General features: G+C 41.6%; 1 protein-coding gene across 1 annotated transcript in view; it reads left to right on the top strand.

Annotated features, from left to right (window-relative positions):
- Positions 1 to 778: 778 nt before the first annotated feature.
- DYNC1H1 (dynein cytoplasmic 1 heavy chain 1) overlaps positions 779 to 16,891 on the top strand; it is a 43,404-nt gene continuing 27,291 nt past the window's right edge. The window contains exons 1-25 of the mRNA XM_084287459.1: positions 779 to 1,114; positions 3,404 to 3,491; positions 4,052 to 4,225; positions 4,683 to 4,938; positions 5,843 to 6,029; positions 6,215 to 6,486; positions 6,597 to 6,824; positions 7,628 to 8,704; positions 9,022 to 9,201; positions 9,700 to 9,849; positions 10,110 to 10,256; positions 10,396 to 10,536; positions 10,685 to 10,861; positions 10,974 to 11,084; positions 11,165 to 11,284; positions 11,505 to 11,744; positions 12,272 to 12,427; positions 12,773 to 12,886; positions 13,498 to 13,608; positions 13,689 to 13,898; positions 14,295 to 14,441; positions 14,658 to 14,824; positions 15,492 to 15,665; positions 16,403 to 16,568; positions 16,648 to 16,836. Of these exons, the coding sequence (XP_084143585.1) occupies positions 844 to 1,114; positions 3,404 to 3,491; positions 4,052 to 4,225; positions 4,683 to 4,938; positions 5,843 to 6,029; positions 6,215 to 6,486; positions 6,597 to 6,824; positions 7,628 to 8,704; positions 9,022 to 9,201; positions 9,700 to 9,849; positions 10,110 to 10,256; positions 10,396 to 10,536; positions 10,685 to 10,861; positions 10,974 to 11,084; positions 11,165 to 11,284; positions 11,505 to 11,744; positions 12,272 to 12,427; positions 12,773 to 12,886; positions 13,498 to 13,608; positions 13,689 to 13,898; positions 14,295 to 14,441; positions 14,658 to 14,824; positions 15,492 to 15,665; positions 16,403 to 16,568; positions 16,648 to 16,836 (5,253 nt within the window). The 5' untranslated portion in view covers positions 779 to 843. The remainder of the gene's footprint in view (positions 1,115 to 3,403; positions 3,492 to 4,051; positions 4,226 to 4,682; positions 4,939 to 5,842; positions 6,030 to 6,214; positions 6,487 to 6,596; positions 6,825 to 7,627; positions 8,705 to 9,021; positions 9,202 to 9,699; positions 9,850 to 10,109; positions 10,257 to 10,395; positions 10,537 to 10,684; positions 10,862 to 10,973; positions 11,085 to 11,164; positions 11,285 to 11,504; positions 11,745 to 12,271; positions 12,428 to 12,772; positions 12,887 to 13,497; positions 13,609 to 13,688; positions 13,899 to 14,294; positions 14,442 to 14,657; positions 14,825 to 15,491; positions 15,666 to 16,402; positions 16,569 to 16,647; positions 16,837 to 16,891) is intronic.

Below are 16,891 nucleotides of genomic sequence, written 5' to 3' on the forward strand. Positions count from 1 at the left end.
AGGATGATCAGTGGCTTGGAGCACCTCTCCTATGAAGAAATACTGAGAAAGATGGGGTTGTTTAGTCTAGAGAAGAGAAGGCTGTAGGGAGATCTCCTTGTGACTTTCCTGTACTTAGAAGCGGTCTACTGGGCAGCTGGGGAGGGACCCTTCATGGGGGAATGTAGTGATAGGACAAGGGCTAAGGGCATTATATCTCATCTAAACCTAAAAGAAGAAATTCATGAAGGTGGTTTATCACTGGCACAAGTGGACAGCTATCCCTGGGGCTGTTTAAGGCCAGGTCGGATGGGGCTTGAAGCAACCTCATCTAGGGCATGGGATCCCTGCCTGTGGCGGAGGGTTGGAACTGGGTTATCCCTCAGGTCCCTTCTACCCCAACCGCTTCTATTCTATTTGAACACCTCAGAGTCCAGGTGAACCAGAGGCAGTACAGGCTCCTTTCTCATTTTTCTTTCTCTTGCCCTCGCAGCGGCAGGCGCGGCCTGCTTTTCCCCTCAGCACAAATAACTCGAACAAAAGCCCACACACACCCCTCGCTGGTGCTTCCCGCTAAAGCAGAGGGGAGGGAGGGGAAGCAGCCGCCGCCCTGCGACGCCCGACCTCCACCTCCCCCCTCTCAGCCCGGGGGGCGGCTCGGGGACCTCCGGGGAGCGCAGCCGGGTCTCCCGGCAGCCTCCTCCGGGGCTCGGCGACAGCAGCAGCGCAGCCCGGAGCCCGGCCCGGCCCCGGGGCGTGTCGGCCCGCCCGGCGCAGCCTCCCCCGCGGCAGCAAGGCGGCGCTGGGAGCGCGGCGGGCGGCGGCGGAGCGGGCGGAGCGCGGCCGCCTGCCTCCTGCCTCGGCATGTCCGACTCCGGCGGCGGCGGGGGCGGCGGCCCCGGCGGCGAGGAAGGCGGCATGGAGGTGTCGGGCTCGGCCGTGCAGAACGTGGCCGATGTGGCGGTGCTGCAGAAGCACCTGCGCAAGCTGGTCCCGCTGCTGCTGGAGGATGGCGGCGAAGCGCCGGCGGTGCTGGAGGCGGCGCTGGAGGAGAAGGGCGCCGTGGAGCATATGCGCAAATTCCTCTCCGACCCGCAGGTCCACACGGTGCTGGTGGAGCGCTCCACCCTCAAAGGTGAGCCCGGGGCCCGCGGCCGCCGCGCTCACAAAATGGCGGCGGCGCCGCGCTGAGGGGATGGAGGAGCCGGGGGAGGAAGGGAAGGGAAGGGAAGGGAAGGGAAAGGAAGGGAAGGGCCTGGCGGGGCGGCGGCTGGCGGCGCCTGGCCGCGTTCCGTGTGCTGTGCTCCTTCTGCTCCGGGTGCTGGGGCTGCGATGAGCGCCGTCACGGAGGGCTGGCCGGGGAGAAATGCTTCGTCAGTAGGCCCCGGGCGCCGCTCCTGCGGCCTGCCCGCTGCTCGGGCTCCTCGGCCGCACCGGGAACCTGCTGCTGGCAGAGCTAACCGGGCTGGGGGGGCTGAATCGGCCCTCAGAAAGTGCCCCTCTGTGGGTAACGAGCAAGGCTCCCAGGTTCCCAAAGCCTAATGGAGGCCCTGCGCGTCTTTGTTTAGTCAGCGAGGGCTGCTGAGCGTGCTGCTTGTAAACGCTTATCGGAAATCTCGGCAAATGCTGCAGCAAAGCTGGCTCTGACTGACGTTTCTGTCATTTACACGCTCCATTTACTTCAGAAGTGGCTCTTTATGAAATTTGTCAACAAATCTGCCGCTAAATAGGCGCTCCTTGTTGCAGAATTCAGGCCGATGAACACCAATAAAACAGGATCCATTCATAACGCAGGCATTTACTGTTAGACAAAACCTGCAATCTGCATTTGGCTGCGTGCCCAACACTCTGAGCCTGCAAAATGTTAACGTTAAATTTCTAGATTTCTACTCTAAGCGTGCTGTTGGTTCAGTCCCTGCAGATGCGCGTCAAATTTTAACGTAGTCATACTTCACGTTGCGCTGCGTAGCACGTCAGCAGCCGCGCTGTAAGGTATGGGCTGCGGCCCTGCAGCTTCTGCACAATAAGGGAAGCTTAGGGAAGGTTCTTCCACTTAAGATGAACTTAAGATGTTGCTTGAAATATCCTGTCTTTGTTCTAAGTGTTTCCGCTGATTGTCCTCCTTCCCATTCGAACGTTTGAGATCTCAATATCATTAGGGATAACTAGAATTTTCTAGAGAGGAAAAGCAGTCTGTATGAATTCATGATGCAGCATTTAACAGTGTTTAAAGGAAATGCACTGAGTGTTAAGAGGCTGTGCAAATGATCTCTGAAGTTCTCTTATGTCAGGCTCACGAGGTTGGTTATCTTTAGTTTGGGTTTGAAGTAATGATACAGTGGTGATCGGTTAGTTCCAGGCTTATTTTCACATATATATGATTAAAGCACATTGAAACCCTTAAAGCTATTTCCATCAATATCTTTCGGATTAATAGCAGTTATTTGGCAAAAGTACATTTCCTGACAAAAGACCCCCACATACACCATGTCAAACTTAATGGTATTCAGAATATACAGCGGCATTTGTTGTCCCTGACACTGTTAATAAAAACTATTTGTCAAAATTTGTTCAAGGAATAGCTATTATAAAGCAAATTATTGATGACGAATACAGCAAAACAGAAGCTGTATTTCTAAGTAGTTAAAACATTAGGCGTTATCACTTGCTACACAGCCTGTCAACAGCTTTCACAAGGGTTCCTGTAGTGTCTGTGATCGGGCTCCTGCTGCTTGGGATCGCAAACATGACAGCCTGAGAGTATGTCTTGTATGAAGTGCCAAATGAAACCGAAGCAGAATGAGAGTCCAGTGCAATGCGTCCAGTCAGGGTGTGTCTCCCAACAGGGAGTAACCTTCTGCACCGAAATCTCTGCATTGCAGCACAGCTCCCCGCATCCCCAGTAATTACATCATCTCTGATACGTTGGCTCTACTAACGCCCAACTACTTCCTATGGGTTGTTTGGTTGGTCGTTTTTTTGTTCTGATTTAATTCCCAAAACACTTTCAAAGAAAATGTCTGAAAAAACAAAGCAGCCTATAAAAGGAAAAAAGTATTTGTTTAATGTTCTCACTGAATTGTAGTTATCCTGGCAGCATATCTCTGCAAATAAGTACATGTTTTGTACTGCAGAAAATTTCATTCTGCTTTATAAGCAGAATGTGGGTTATAATTTGCTTGTGATGTTTAATCTTTTTTTTTATAGCAACCTAAAAAATTTAATGGAGTTGTGCTAGAAAAACAGGGAAACCATTCTTAACTTGAGAGATATTGCAAAGCTAAATTTAACATCGGCTATTTTGTATATGTTGATGTCCAATTTAAAGGTTAGAAAATTGCCTGGTTGTAGCTGAAGATGTTTGAGAGGGGGTGACAGATGCCACAGAGCTAAAATATTCCTTAACATAGCATATTTTTTGCAGAGGATGTGGGAGATGAAGGAGAAGAGGAAAAAGAGTTCATTTCCTACAGTATCAGCACTGACATTCATTATGGAATAAAATCCAACAGGTGAGTTAGTAAAATAGATCTTTTTTACCCAGTGAAAGCAAAACCTACACAAACAGTCTGATAATTAGTATTTACTTCATGCTTTGTGCAGTGTGCTTATTTGGGTGGGGCAATAGGTTTTCAAGGGGGAGGCTCTGGTGAAACAAGGGTGTATCATGAGGCTGAAAGGAATGGACTTTAGAACTAATAGCCTTGAGGTTGAATACACAAAGGAAATGGGCTTATTTAATCAGTATACGTATAAACATACATACATCTGGGGTTCAGTAATCTTTTGTTATTGTTTAACCATTCCATGTTGCTTTCCTCCCTGAAGCTTCTTAAGGCATCCGCTTCTAACATGCACATATTGCAGGGTGCTTGTTGACAGCTAAGTTCAGCTGAATGCTGAAGTATAAAGGTGCATTTATGGGAAGATTTGTTTTCAAGTCTCTCAGAAACAAGATTATAAAACGTGATAATGAAGGTTAGCATTTAACTCCTGTGAATGAAGCTTGCAGTCAGGTTAAAGCTATTCTGTCACTGAGTTTCAAATGGTAACTCTCTTCTCTGTTCTGCAGCCTGGCGTTCATTAAGCGTACACCAGTGATTGATGCCGACAAACCAGTGTCTTCCCAGCTGAGAGTGCTCACTCTCAGTGAAGATTCTCCCTATGAAACATTACACTCTTTCATTAGCAATGCCGTTGCTCCCTTTTTCAAGTCCTATATCAGAGAATCTGGCAAAGCAGACAGGTAATGCAATATAAATACTGCACTTCTCTGCTAACAGATTAAAGTAGGTGTTGTGCTGGGTCTGGCTGGGATGGAGTTACCTTTCCCTGCAGCAGCCCATGCAGTGCTGTGCTCTGCGCTTGTAACTAGAACAGCACTGGCACCTCACACCAGTGTTGTGTCTACTGCTGTGCGATACTGGCACCACATCAGGACTCCCTCCAAGCCCTCCCGAGTAAAACCACCACATTGGTTTTACCATGAATGAAAAAAATCAATCATCATTTACAGTTTAATTTACCATCAATAAAAAAAATAAGACAGTGATTCTTCAAGCCAAGCTGTATGCGAAATTGTTTAAGCGCACAGTTGCATATGAAGCTGCTGCTGACCCTGGGGAAATAATTTAAATGGCTCAAATGTGTCATGTAAGGTTTTTGGTTTGGCTTCTTATCCAGAAATACCTGTGCTCTTTCAGGGATGGCGATAAGATGGCTCCTTCAGTTGAGAAGAAGATTGCAGAACTTGAAATGGGCCTCTTGCATCTGCAGCAGAATATTGAAATTCCAGAGATTAGCCTGCCAATCCATGCAACCATTACTAATGTTGCCAAGCAGTGTTACGAACGTGGAGAAAAACCAAAGGTTACAGATTTTGGCGAGAAGGCTGAGGATCCGTTATTCCTCAATCAGCTACAGTCTGGAGTCAATCGCTGGATTAGAGAGATACAAAAGGTAGACAAGACACGTGCCAGACTATGTGATAGGAACTGCTCTGTAGTACTGTGAAAAATTCACCCAAGTATCTTAACAGTTTCAGTGGTAAAATATTGCTCCATGCAGGATACTCTGGAGATCTGAGACCAGTTTTATGAGCCACCAAAGACTCTAGTCTGCTTCTAGACTAGACTAAGCCTAGTCTAAATTTAAGAGTCTAGTCTAAATTCTTCTGCAAATAGTTGAGAACATAACTGTTTTGTCTCTACTGGAATAAACAGACTTAAGAAACTAGCAGTATCCTGGTGAAGACTATAACCGTTCCTCAAATCTGTACAGCAGGTTGAGAGAAACAGGACTTGTTTTTTTTGTTTTACTTTGTTATTTCTCCAGGTGCATCCACAAACACTTCACAGCAGTTGCTCTACTCCTATCTCATAATTTCTTGTATTCTTGCCTGTTACTTTTCAGAAGAACTCTGCTGTTCTACTGTCGCTCAGAAAGAACATCTCAGAATTTTTTTCTCCATGGGCACTAGTGCTCCTGGGAAAGCAGTGCCCTTACTTACTGCAGAGGATAAAACATTTATTTTCTTGCTTGGCTCATCTGTCATTAATCAAAATACAGATGTTGATCAGGAAAGTGGAGAGGTGGCTTTTTTAGACCATGCTGAAGGTAGTACATGAAGGTCTTAAAAACCAACCTTTAAGAACGCTGGAATTAAACCTTAACTCTTCTACCATGATTCCTATACTTTCCAGTGATTGCCAAAAATTAATCATGTTTGGATATTAGAACTTTGTAGATGTTATGTGTGTCGATTACATTTAGTAATAGAGAAAGCTTTTACAGTTGAAGCATGTAAATAAAATGCTTTTCTCCCTTCCTCACTCCCTATCTTTTTCTTTTTATTATTTTTAAGGTGACCAAACTGGATCGAGATCCTGCATCAGGCACTGCATTACAGGAGATAAGCTTCTGGTTAAACCTGGAACGTGCTCTGTATCGTATTCAGGAAAAACGTGAAAGTCCAGAAGTTCTTTTAACTCTGGATATTCTAAAACATGGCAAACGTTTCCATGCGACTGTCAGCTTTGATACAGACACAGGTAAAACGTCTGCTCAATAAGATTTTTCAGAAATGTCCTGTGGAAATTAACTTGTTACAAAACTGGAGTATTGTGGTACAAAGACCACTGCTGTGTAAAGTTGGTCTAGTTAAACCTACTGTCTTGTACAGATTGGATTAATGAAATAAAAAGTTCTAAGTCAAAATCTCTTCTGTTACATTTAGGTCTTAAACAGGCTCTGGAAACTGTGAATGACTATAATCCACTGATGAAAGACTTTCCACTGAATGACTTGCTGTCAGCTACCGAGCTGGACAAAATAAGGCAGGCCCTTGTTGCAATATTTACCCATTTGAGAAAAATCAGAAACACAAAATACCCAATCCAAAGAGCGTTGCGTTTAGTGGAAGCTATATCAAGAGATCTGAGCTCTCAGCTACTTAAAGTGTTAGGAACCAGGAAACTGATGCATGTTGCCTATGAAGAGTTTGAAAAGGTACGCTCGTGGTTTCCACAATGCTAGCAGCTTTATTTTTGCATCGAGTAGTGATTATAAGGAAGTATTTCATTTGGGAGCTAACGTTTTTATCCTAAAACTTTCTTTAGGTAATGGTTGCATGCTTTGAAGTTTTCCAAACATGGGATGATGAATATGAGAAGCTACAAGTTCTGCTGAGAGATATTGTGAAAAGAAAAAGGGAAGAGAACCTGAAGATGGTGTGGCGTATCAATCCTGCTCATAGGAAACTCCAGTCTCGTCTTGATCAAATGAGGAAATTCAGGCGTCAGCATGAGCAGCTGAGGGCAGTTATTGTGAGAGTCTTGCGGCCTCAGGTAATCTTGATTGTTACCAGACAGAAAAGCTACGTGCCTTTTTGCTTGCAGGCAATATTTAATGATGCAGAGGAAGGGGAGGGATGTATTGAAGTAGGTGACTAAATGCATAGTCTTGGTATCTAAGTATCAAATATTCATTTTTTTCCCAACTGTAGAAATTCTGTTGTATGGTCAATCTTAATACTCAGTCTGATTGGATTGTGTTACTAAAACTCTGCAGAAGAGTAGAAAGGGAAGAAGAATGAAACTTCAGTTACAATCTGTAATAAGAATAATGTATAAATGCAGGAAACATCTCTACAAATTAGAGGAGAAAGTAGATTTAATTTCCAAAAACTTTGTGTTCACTGTAGCTTTAAAAATCAGCAATATGAAACTAATGTAACATTCAGTTTCACTTTCTGCTTCCCAAGCTGGTCTGCTTATGAACCCTCCCTAATAGCCTTAGTTTTAACTCTGCCATACTTGACATACTATCTGACCACGCTTGCATTAACAGACACAACAAGTCCAGGCTTATCATAGAGGAGATTAATTAGTGTATGTATGTATACGTATATGAGCTTGGCTAAAGCATAGTGGAAAATTAAGACTGTACTACACAGTAGTGGAAGTTTATAATGTAACTGTTTAGTCCTATTCCTTAGTGAACTTAAATCTGAGACATTACTAAAATTTGCTAGGGATTTAGATACTTACTTGTGAGTTTTTTGCAATGCTTATTAGAACAGACCGTGTTTTCCTGTTTCTAGATAAATTTTGAGGCATCTAACTCACTTAAATCCTAATTTTTAATGCAGGTAACTGCTGTTGCCCAGCAAAATCAAGGAGAGGTACCAGAACCTCAAGATATGAAAGTAGCGGAAGTACTTTTTGATGCTGCAGATGCTAATGCGATTGAAGAAGTCAATCTCGCTTATGAGAATGTTAAGGAAGTAGATGGGTTAGATGTTTCCAAAGAAGGTACAGAAGCCTGGGAGGCAGCAATGAAACGATACGATGAAAGAATTGATAGGGTTGAAACAAGAATAACTGCCCGTTTGAGAGACCAGCTTGGTACAGCAAAGAATGCCAATGAAATGTTCAGAATCTTCTCTCGGTTTAATGCCTTGTTTGTCAGGCCTCACATTCGAGGTGCCATTCGTGAGTATCAAACACAACTAATCCAGCGTGTGAAAGATGATATTGAGTCTCTTCATGACAAATTTAAAGTGCAATACCCCCAAAGTCAAGCTTGTAAAATGAGTCATGTTCGTGACTTGCCCCCAGTGTCTGGGTCTATAATTTGGGCAAAACAAATTGACAGACAGCTCACTGCTTACATGAAGCGTGTTGAGGATGTCCTCGGTAAGGGTTGGGAGAATCATGTAGAAGGTCAGAAACTAAAGCAAGATGGAGACAGCTTTCGCATGAAGCTCAACACTCAAGAGATCTTTGATGACTGGGCAAGAAAAGTTCAGCAACGCAACCTTGGTGTGTCTGGCCGTATTTTCACCATTGAAAGCACTCGTGTTAGAGGTCGAACTGGAAACGTCCTGAAACTGAAAGTCAACTTCCTTCCAGAAATAATTACACTTTCCAAAGAAGTGCGAAACCTGAAGTGGCTGGGTTTCCGTGTTCCACTAGCAATTGTCAACAAAGCTCACCAAGCAAACCAGCTCTATCCATTTGCCATTTCTCTCATTGAAAGTGTCCGTACATATGAGCGAACATGTGAGAAAGTCGAGGAGCGTAACACTATCTCACTTCTGGTTGCTGGTCTGAAGAAAGAGGTTCAGGCTTTGATTGCAGAAGGTATTGCACTTGTGTGGGAGTCATACAAACTTGATCCATATGTGCAACGTTTGGCTGAGACTGTCTTCAGTTTCCAGGAAAAGGTTTGTTTTATTATTTATCTTTCAAAACAATTGAAATTACTGCAATTGTTTTTACATCCGTACTTCAGTAATGAGTCGTTAACCAAAAGTGGAATTTGATAGCTGATGGCCTGCTCAATATAGTCTCTGTAGTTCTTTGTTTAAGTAGTTAACGGAATTGGCACAAATTGTACAACTGAATGGATGTTTTAGTACTACTCAATTTGATCATCTTGGTGTATCCAAGTAAAGATAAGTGACTAACCATTTCTGTTGGATATCATTGTATCTAATCTGTCAAACTAAACATTCTGTTTTTTCTTAAACTGTTTCTTTAGGTGGATGATCTGCTTATTATTGAAGAGAAAATAGACCTGGAAGTGAGATCACTGGAAACGTGCATGTATGATCACAAGACCTTCTCTGAAATCTTGAACAGGGTTCAGAAAGCTGTGGATGACTTAAATCTTCATTCATATTCAAACTTGCCGATCTGGGTCAATAAGTTGGATATGGAGGTAGGTTTGAGTAGTATGTATTTAGAAGATGCCAAATCTCTTTGAAGCTGTTCTCTTTTGGGATCAATGAATTCAAGGGGAAGTTACTCCTTTCAAGAAAAAGGATTGGTATAGTTCAACTGTGTAGAAAGCTAGAAGAGCTCCTTGTTGTAGGAGCAAGGTAGATAAAGGATAGAGGAGATTTGTTACTCTGATAGTGAAGATTATTTGCCTTAATAGTGCTTGTTACTGCTTGCTAAGTTTCAGGTTGTTGGACACTAGGTCAATTGCAAAGCAGTTCAAATTACTTAATTCCATTAACATCCATGAGGACAGGGGAGGCTTTGAATTGATGTTGACTGAAAAACCTACCAAAACTCTTAAACCTCTTTAATTACTTGGTAAAGGAGTGCTTGGATCTCTAGGGTTCTGTAGCATGCCTGGTGTCAGAATATGATAGTGGGGATCTTTATGCAGTAATATGAAGCTTTTTCCTCCAATGTGGCCTACTTTCCTTAGATTGAAAGAATCCTCGGTGTTCGCTTGCAAGCTGGGCTGAGGGCCTGGACCCAAGTTCTTCTTGGACAAGCAGATGACAAAGCAGAAGTTGACATGGATACAGATGCTCCTCAAGTGAGCCATAAACCTGGGGGAGAACCCAAGATCAAAGTAAGTGGTTGGTGTTTTTGTTGGGGATGTGGTGGTGGTTTTTGCATCGTCAGTTACATAATGCAATAATTATATATGAGCCTTTTATGGGAGATAAGTATTTTTTTCTTCATCTGGCTTTGGAGGAATACATGCCTTCTGCCATAAAAGTGCTATTTGCTTTTCAAAAGTGTGCTACTTCATGAAGTCCAAAGTTGTCTTGTCAATGTGTGTGTTGTAGTGGCTTGCAGTAAAACTCAGTGTGTTCACTGTTTCTGCAGAACATTGTACATGAGCTGCGAATAACCAACCAGGTGATATACTTGAATCCACCAATTGAAGAGTGCAGATACAAACTTTACCAGGAAATGTTTTCTTGGAAGATGGTAATCCTGTCACTACCAAGAATTCAAAGTCAGAGGTATCAGGTAGGTGTGATGAAACTGTATCTGAGGTCTGAGCAGTTACTTTCACTTTGCACTTAATTGTGTTCAGTATCTTAGTGTGTTGCTGTAGGATCAAATATGAGTGCACTAGAAATTCATGTATATCACATGTGGTTCTCAGGTCGGAGTGCATTATGAGTTGTCTGAGGAAGAGAAGTTCTATCGTAATGCATTGACACGGATGCCTGATGGCCCTGCTGCCCTGGAGGAGTCATACTCTGCTGTCATGGGAATTGTGACTGAGGTGGAACAGTATGTTAAGGTAAGAGGCTGACACCACATGATGCTACAGCTGAAATGAACATGGACTTTTCTCTCAGTTCTCCTTTGTAAGAATTTTCATGAGTAGGGAAAAACGTCTTATAGAATGTACTGGAAAAGTTATGAATATTGTGAAATATCTTTATTAGGTTTGGCTGCAGTACCAGTGTCTGTGGGATATGCAGGCTGAAAACATATACAACCGCCTTGGAGAAGACCTAAATAAGTGGCAAGCTCTTTTAGTTCAGATAAGAAAGGCCAGAGGAACGTTTGACAATGCAGAAACTAGAAAAGAATTTGGACCTGTTGTGATAGACTATGGCAAGGTAGGAAATTATATTTATTGGTCGCGACAAATGCATTATATTTCAGAATGGGTGGGTGTATAACAGAAAATGACGAGGCTATTAACTGGTATGTAACTCAATTCAACTGTAGGTACAATCAAAGGTGAACTTGAAGTATGACTCCTGGCACAAGGAAGTACTCAGCAAATTTGGCCAAATGCTCGGGCAGAATATGACAGAGTTCCATTCACAGATTTCTAAGGTAAGAATCCATCTCCAGTTTTTCACTTTCAGATCAGCATATTCTAGACTTCTAAAACACTGAATTATTGCCCCACACAGTCCCGTCAAGAACTGGAGCAGCATTCAGTGGATACTGCCAGCACATCAGATGCGGTGACATTCATCACATACGTGCAATCCCTGAAACGTAAAATCAAGCAGTTTGAAAAGCAAGTTGAGGTATGTTGCCTTGCCTAATGATTCGCACTTGTGAGAATGCCAGACTTAATTCTGGAGATGATATACATGTATTCAAGCTTAGCATCATGATGTTTGAGTCTTCTTGAGAGCAGACTTGAACTTCGTATCCTGTAGTGAGTGCTTGTTAATGTGTTGAGAATTTAGTCTTGCAACATCACTTAAAAAGACAAAACTAACTTAGAATCATTGTCTCCTGTAGCTTTATCGTAATGGTCAGCGGTTGCTTGAGAAACAGAGGTTCCAGTTTCCATCCTCTTGGCTGTACATTGACAACATTGAGGGAGAATGGGGTGCTTTTAATGACATCATGCGTCGGAAGGATTCTGCCATTCAGCAGCAAGTAGCGAACTTGCAGATGAAGATAGTTCAAGAGGATCGGGCAGTGGAGAGCAGAACAACTGACTTGCTAACAGACTGGGAGAAAACAAAGCCTGTAACAGTAAGTAGTAATGATTAATATTCATTCACCAAATAAAGTAGTTTCTTTGCACTTAACTAGAACAAAGCAGTTTACTTTTGAACTTTTCTGTAGCTTTTCATTGTATATGATGGTTAAAGTCTTTTTGTGAACATTCAATTATATATAACTTGTTGGTTGATTTATTTATTTGTGTGGCAGAGGGAAGTCTAACCCTACAATGTAAGTGTCTTAGGTGCAAAAAGCAGGACAGCTTCAGTTACTAACAAAACTTTGGCTGAAACAAATGTTCTTTAAGAGGTGTGCAGGTAGGAAGATTCAGAAGAAAGGGTTTTCTCCCCCAACCCCACAGTGGTATTCAGTAAAGCTAAAAAGTGCATCTGAAAGTGGTATTAGATTTACAGAATTGGTGTGTAGCCTTATTGCCAGCATATGGGAAATAGAAAAATAAGGAGACAGACCAACATCTGGTATTCAATCCTTGCTTTTGACTTAGCTTCAACCTACTTCTAGGGTTTTTGGATTAATATATCTCATCCAATTTTTAGGGAAACTTGCGTCCAGAAGAAGCTCTTCAAGCTCTTACCATTTATGAAGGAAAATTTGGTAGGCTGAAAGATGATCGTGAGAAGTGTGCAAAGGCCAAAGAAGCTCTGGAACTAACAGATACAGGACTACTCAGTGGCAGTGAAGAACGTGTCCAGGTATAAACTGTTCATACACCTTCTTATTGGTCTTGCAGCACAATGTTTCAGTTCTATCTCACTTTTCATTTAAGAAAGTGACTTGTAGCCTGTGGGTGATGGTGTCCACATTCATCCAATTCTAGCCTTAAAAGATTGTCCATGACTGTCTTAATCTTTTGAAGCTATTATGTGACCAGAAATAGAAGAATCTCATCTGGGTCACTTGCTATTGCAATTTTGTTGAATTAGCAAGATGTATGAAGGTTTTTGACATGTTAAAAGTATTCTGTTTAACTCCACCATGCTAATGACTTTGAAGAAATTATCACTAACTTGTGATGTTCTGTTCATTCTTTTCTATAGGTAGCCTTAGAAGAGTTGCAGGATCTCAAAGGTGTCTGGTCTGAACTCTCTAAGGTCTGGGAACAGATTGATCAAATGAAAGAACAACCCTGGGTTTCAGTACAGCCTCGCAAGGTATTTCACAACTGTATATGTAAACAATATAACTATTGCAAGTGTATATGAATTAAGAATTAGACATCTTGAGATAGATGTGCTCAGTAGTCACATTCAAGATCATTTTCAATGTTTATGTACCTTTTTCAGTACCTCATGAGCATATTTCTTCTTATGCTAAGCTTAAAAAACTTTCACAGGATTTATCACAGCTTAACTCTCCAGTGGGCCTGTGAAATTCCAGTAGTCTTAAAATTGAGATGGTACTGTATACGGAGAATATGTATACTATGTTGTTCTATTAGACCTCCATAGGAGAGCTTTGTGGTTGGATGAACAGCATCAGTTTTAGTTCAGTGGTTGGGGGGGTAGACAGTGGCAGGAACCCTAAGCTATAACTGCATGTTACAATGCTATTTCATAAATCTTAATCAGACCAATAAAATTAAATTCCCAGCTACAGAGCAACCACATCTTACACAAATATGTATAACGTTAAAAGAGCTGTCCTGTAGATTAAACTTTATATTTTCACAGAAATCTCTCAAATGAGATGTTAACTTTTACTAGTACATCTTTATACGCTGTGCTTCCAGAGAAATATTTCAGTTCTTTTGTGTTACTGACAGCTTCGACAAAACCTTGATGGTTTGCTGAACCAACTGAAAAACTTCCCTGCCCGCTTGCGACAGTATGCCTCCTATGAGTATGTTCAGAGACTTCTGAAAGGCTACATGAAGGTAAGTTATACTAATTTCTAAAATGCGTGAATTGTATATTTCATCTTCCAAGATATAACTTGCTTTCTCATCTTTTCTAGATAAACATGTTGGTTATTGAACTGAAATCAGAGGCACTTAAAGATCGTCACTGGAAACAGCTAATGAAGAGGCTTCATGTTAACTGGGTTGTCTCAGAATTGACCCTGGGACAGATCTGGGACGTTGATTTACAGAGAAATGAAGCAATTGTCAAAGATGTGCTGCTCGTGGCTCAGGGAGAGATGGCTTTGGAAGAGTTCTTGAAACAGGCTAGTATCAACTTCTGTGTGAATGCACGTAGTAACACATCAAATCCTTTTTGTCAGGTGGCTGACATTTGTCTAATAAACCTGTCAGTCTAAGATGTTGATACAAGAGCTTGGGACTCCGTGAAACACTGTTGTGGGGAAAAACTTAAAGCTGTGCAAGTTTTCACTGATCAAAAATGCAACGTTTGGGAAGAGCAGTCATTGACTGCAAAAAACCCTCATCTTGTTTATTTTACCTAGTTGTGTCATATTCTCTATACTTTTAACAAAAGCTTGAGCGAAAACCCAGAATCCTTGAGTAAAAAGAAAAATCTGATTACTCTAATACATTTCTACTTCGTTATTGTGCTGAAGCAGAAATAATTGATGTTGTATATCAACCATCCTTTATTTTAGATAAGAGAAGTATGGAACACTTACGAACTGGACTTGGTCAATTACCAGAACAAATGTCGTTTGATTCGTGGATGGGATGACCTGTTCAACAAAGTAAAAGAACACATTAATAGCGTGTCTGCTATGAAGCTATCACCATACTACAAGGTAAAATGCAGAAAAAAAGCCAATTTAATTTAACTCTACCTTCCTGTCTTGTTTAGTATATGTGATTGTCAGCAATATTAGCTCTTTAGGTTGACAAATAATTAACTGCATATACATTCTTTGTTACTATTAAATGACTGCTTCCACTAACAATTATTAGCAATGAAACTTTCGATATTATTAAAATGAGTATTAATGCAGTGTATAAACTTTCAGGTGTTTGAGGAAGATGCCCTCAGCTGGGAAGACAAACTGAACCGTATCATGGCACTCTTTGATGTCTGGATAGACGTCCAAAGGCGATGGGTCTACCTGGAGGGTATCTTTACTGGTAGTGCAGACATCAAGCACTTGCTGCCTGTTGAGACCCAGCGGTTCCAGAGGTAACATTTTAATTGCTTTTTTCCTTTTTTGTTTCCCATGGGAAATCTCAGGAACAGGCCTTATAACTTCATGACTTCAGTCTAGCACTCTCCTAAGCTGAAACATGAATTGTATTCTTACCTAGTCTGGTTTGATTACAGCCCAGACTTAAGTTCATCAACCAAACAAAGCAAGAAATGCCTGTAAACAGTCGAGACGGTGAAAGGTTTATACTAAAAAGGGTAGCATGCAGATTTTAGAAGTAGATTGGAATTAAGTGATTTTTCTTGCGAATTCCAATCAGGTAGCTCAAGGATTTTTCTGGCTGTACAACGCAGGTTGATTTCAGTTGTCACAGCCTTTAGTCTCACCCTAAAATGCTGTTTTCTTCCTCCACTTTAAGTCATTTTGATCATCTTTCCACACACTTCCAATCACATCAAAGAATTTTATGCATCTCTTCAGGAAATGAAGAAAAGTAGACCTTCAGCAGTGGAATTAATGTATTTAACATTGCACAAAAGCTAGATTTTGTTGTTGTTGTCTTGAGGTAAATTAAGATCTATTTGGGGAATGTAGCCTTGTGTTCCATAGGGCAGTGGTCATGTAGAGACAAATAATTTTGGAATTCTGCAGGCCTGTGGTTACTGAATTTTATACTATTGTACCATGTTATTTTACTTACAGCATCAGCACTGAATTTTTGGCACTGATGAAAAAGGTGTCCAAATCCCCACTTGTGATGGATGTTCTTAACATTCAAGGAGTGCAAAGGTCACTGGAGAGACTGGCAGACTTGCTTGGAAAGATCCAGAAGGCACTGGGAGAATACCTAGAAAGGGAGAGGTCCTCTTTCCCTCGGTAAGAAATTGACTTCAGTTGACTCTTGAAGTAAAGTAACTTGATGTTTCTGTACAGGAACGTTCTGTTAGGTAAAGCCTCTGCCAGTTTTTACTTATCGTGTGTATAAGATGTTACAGCTATGTATCTGTGTCCTTCAAAGTACAGAATTCATTTATAGCCACTTCTCAGGAAGTGGAACTAAAACTTTACTTGATCATCTGTGTCTGGTCTTGGGATTCAGAAGTTACTTAAAGAACCATTGCAGCTGATTTCTGTAATCTTACAGATTCTCTTTGGAACTGCTTAATTCTGGCATATGATTGAAGGACAGTGTCCAAACTGTCACAGTCCAGTATTTAAGTTATTGATTCTGACTTAACCCATAGTTGTTAACAAGTTTATCACATAGCATGAAGGCATAAGTGTGTGACTCAATGTGAGGAGGTAGTGAGTTGGAGTTGTACCTGTATTAATTCAATCCCAAGCACTGTTGTGTGGGTATTTCGGGGATGGATAAGTAAAGAAAATACCCCAAAGCATAGAGTTACGCGTACGCTTCTGTGTGGTATAGACCATGTGAACTGAGACTAAGTCTTAGAACTGAGCTCTTCCAGCAAATATGTGGTTCTTGCCCTCTTACAGTGCTGGAGAAATGAGCGACAGTTATTCCTGTATAATAGCTGTCTATGAAGTATGAATAAATAAAAAGTGATAGTTGGAGTTGTGATACAGATCTGATTTTATATGATTATTAGGTTTTACTTTGTTGGTGATGAAGACTTGCTTGAAATCATTGGAAACAGCAAGAATGTTGCTAAGCTGCAGAAGCACTTCAAGAAGATGTTTGCTGGCGTTTCTAGCATTATTCTCAATGAAGATAACTCTGTGGTTTTGGGAATATCTTCACGGGAAGGAGAGGAGGTAGAGTCGCAGTGTTTCTTTTTTAAATAAAATTTTGTAAATACGTGAACACAGATTGACTTGAACATAATTCTTGCAGGTGCTGTTCAAAACACCTGTCTCCATCACAGAACATCCCAAAATCAATGAGTGGCTCACTCTTGTTGAGAAAGAAATGAGGGTGACCCTTGCTAAACTGCTTGCAGAATCTGTTACTGAAGTAGAAATCTTCGGAAAAGCAACATCAATTGATCCAGCAGTCTACATCTCTTGGATTGACAAATACCAGGTATCTGTATGCAACACTTCAGCATATTGCAGCTTGGGTACTTTATTGAGGAAGA

The sequence above is a fragment of the Netta rufina genome (genome assembly GCF_964035555.1).
Source record: "Netta rufina genome assembly, chromosome: 5".
Classification (NCBI taxonomy): Eukaryota; Metazoa; Chordata; class Aves; order Anseriformes; family Anatidae; genus Netta; species Netta rufina.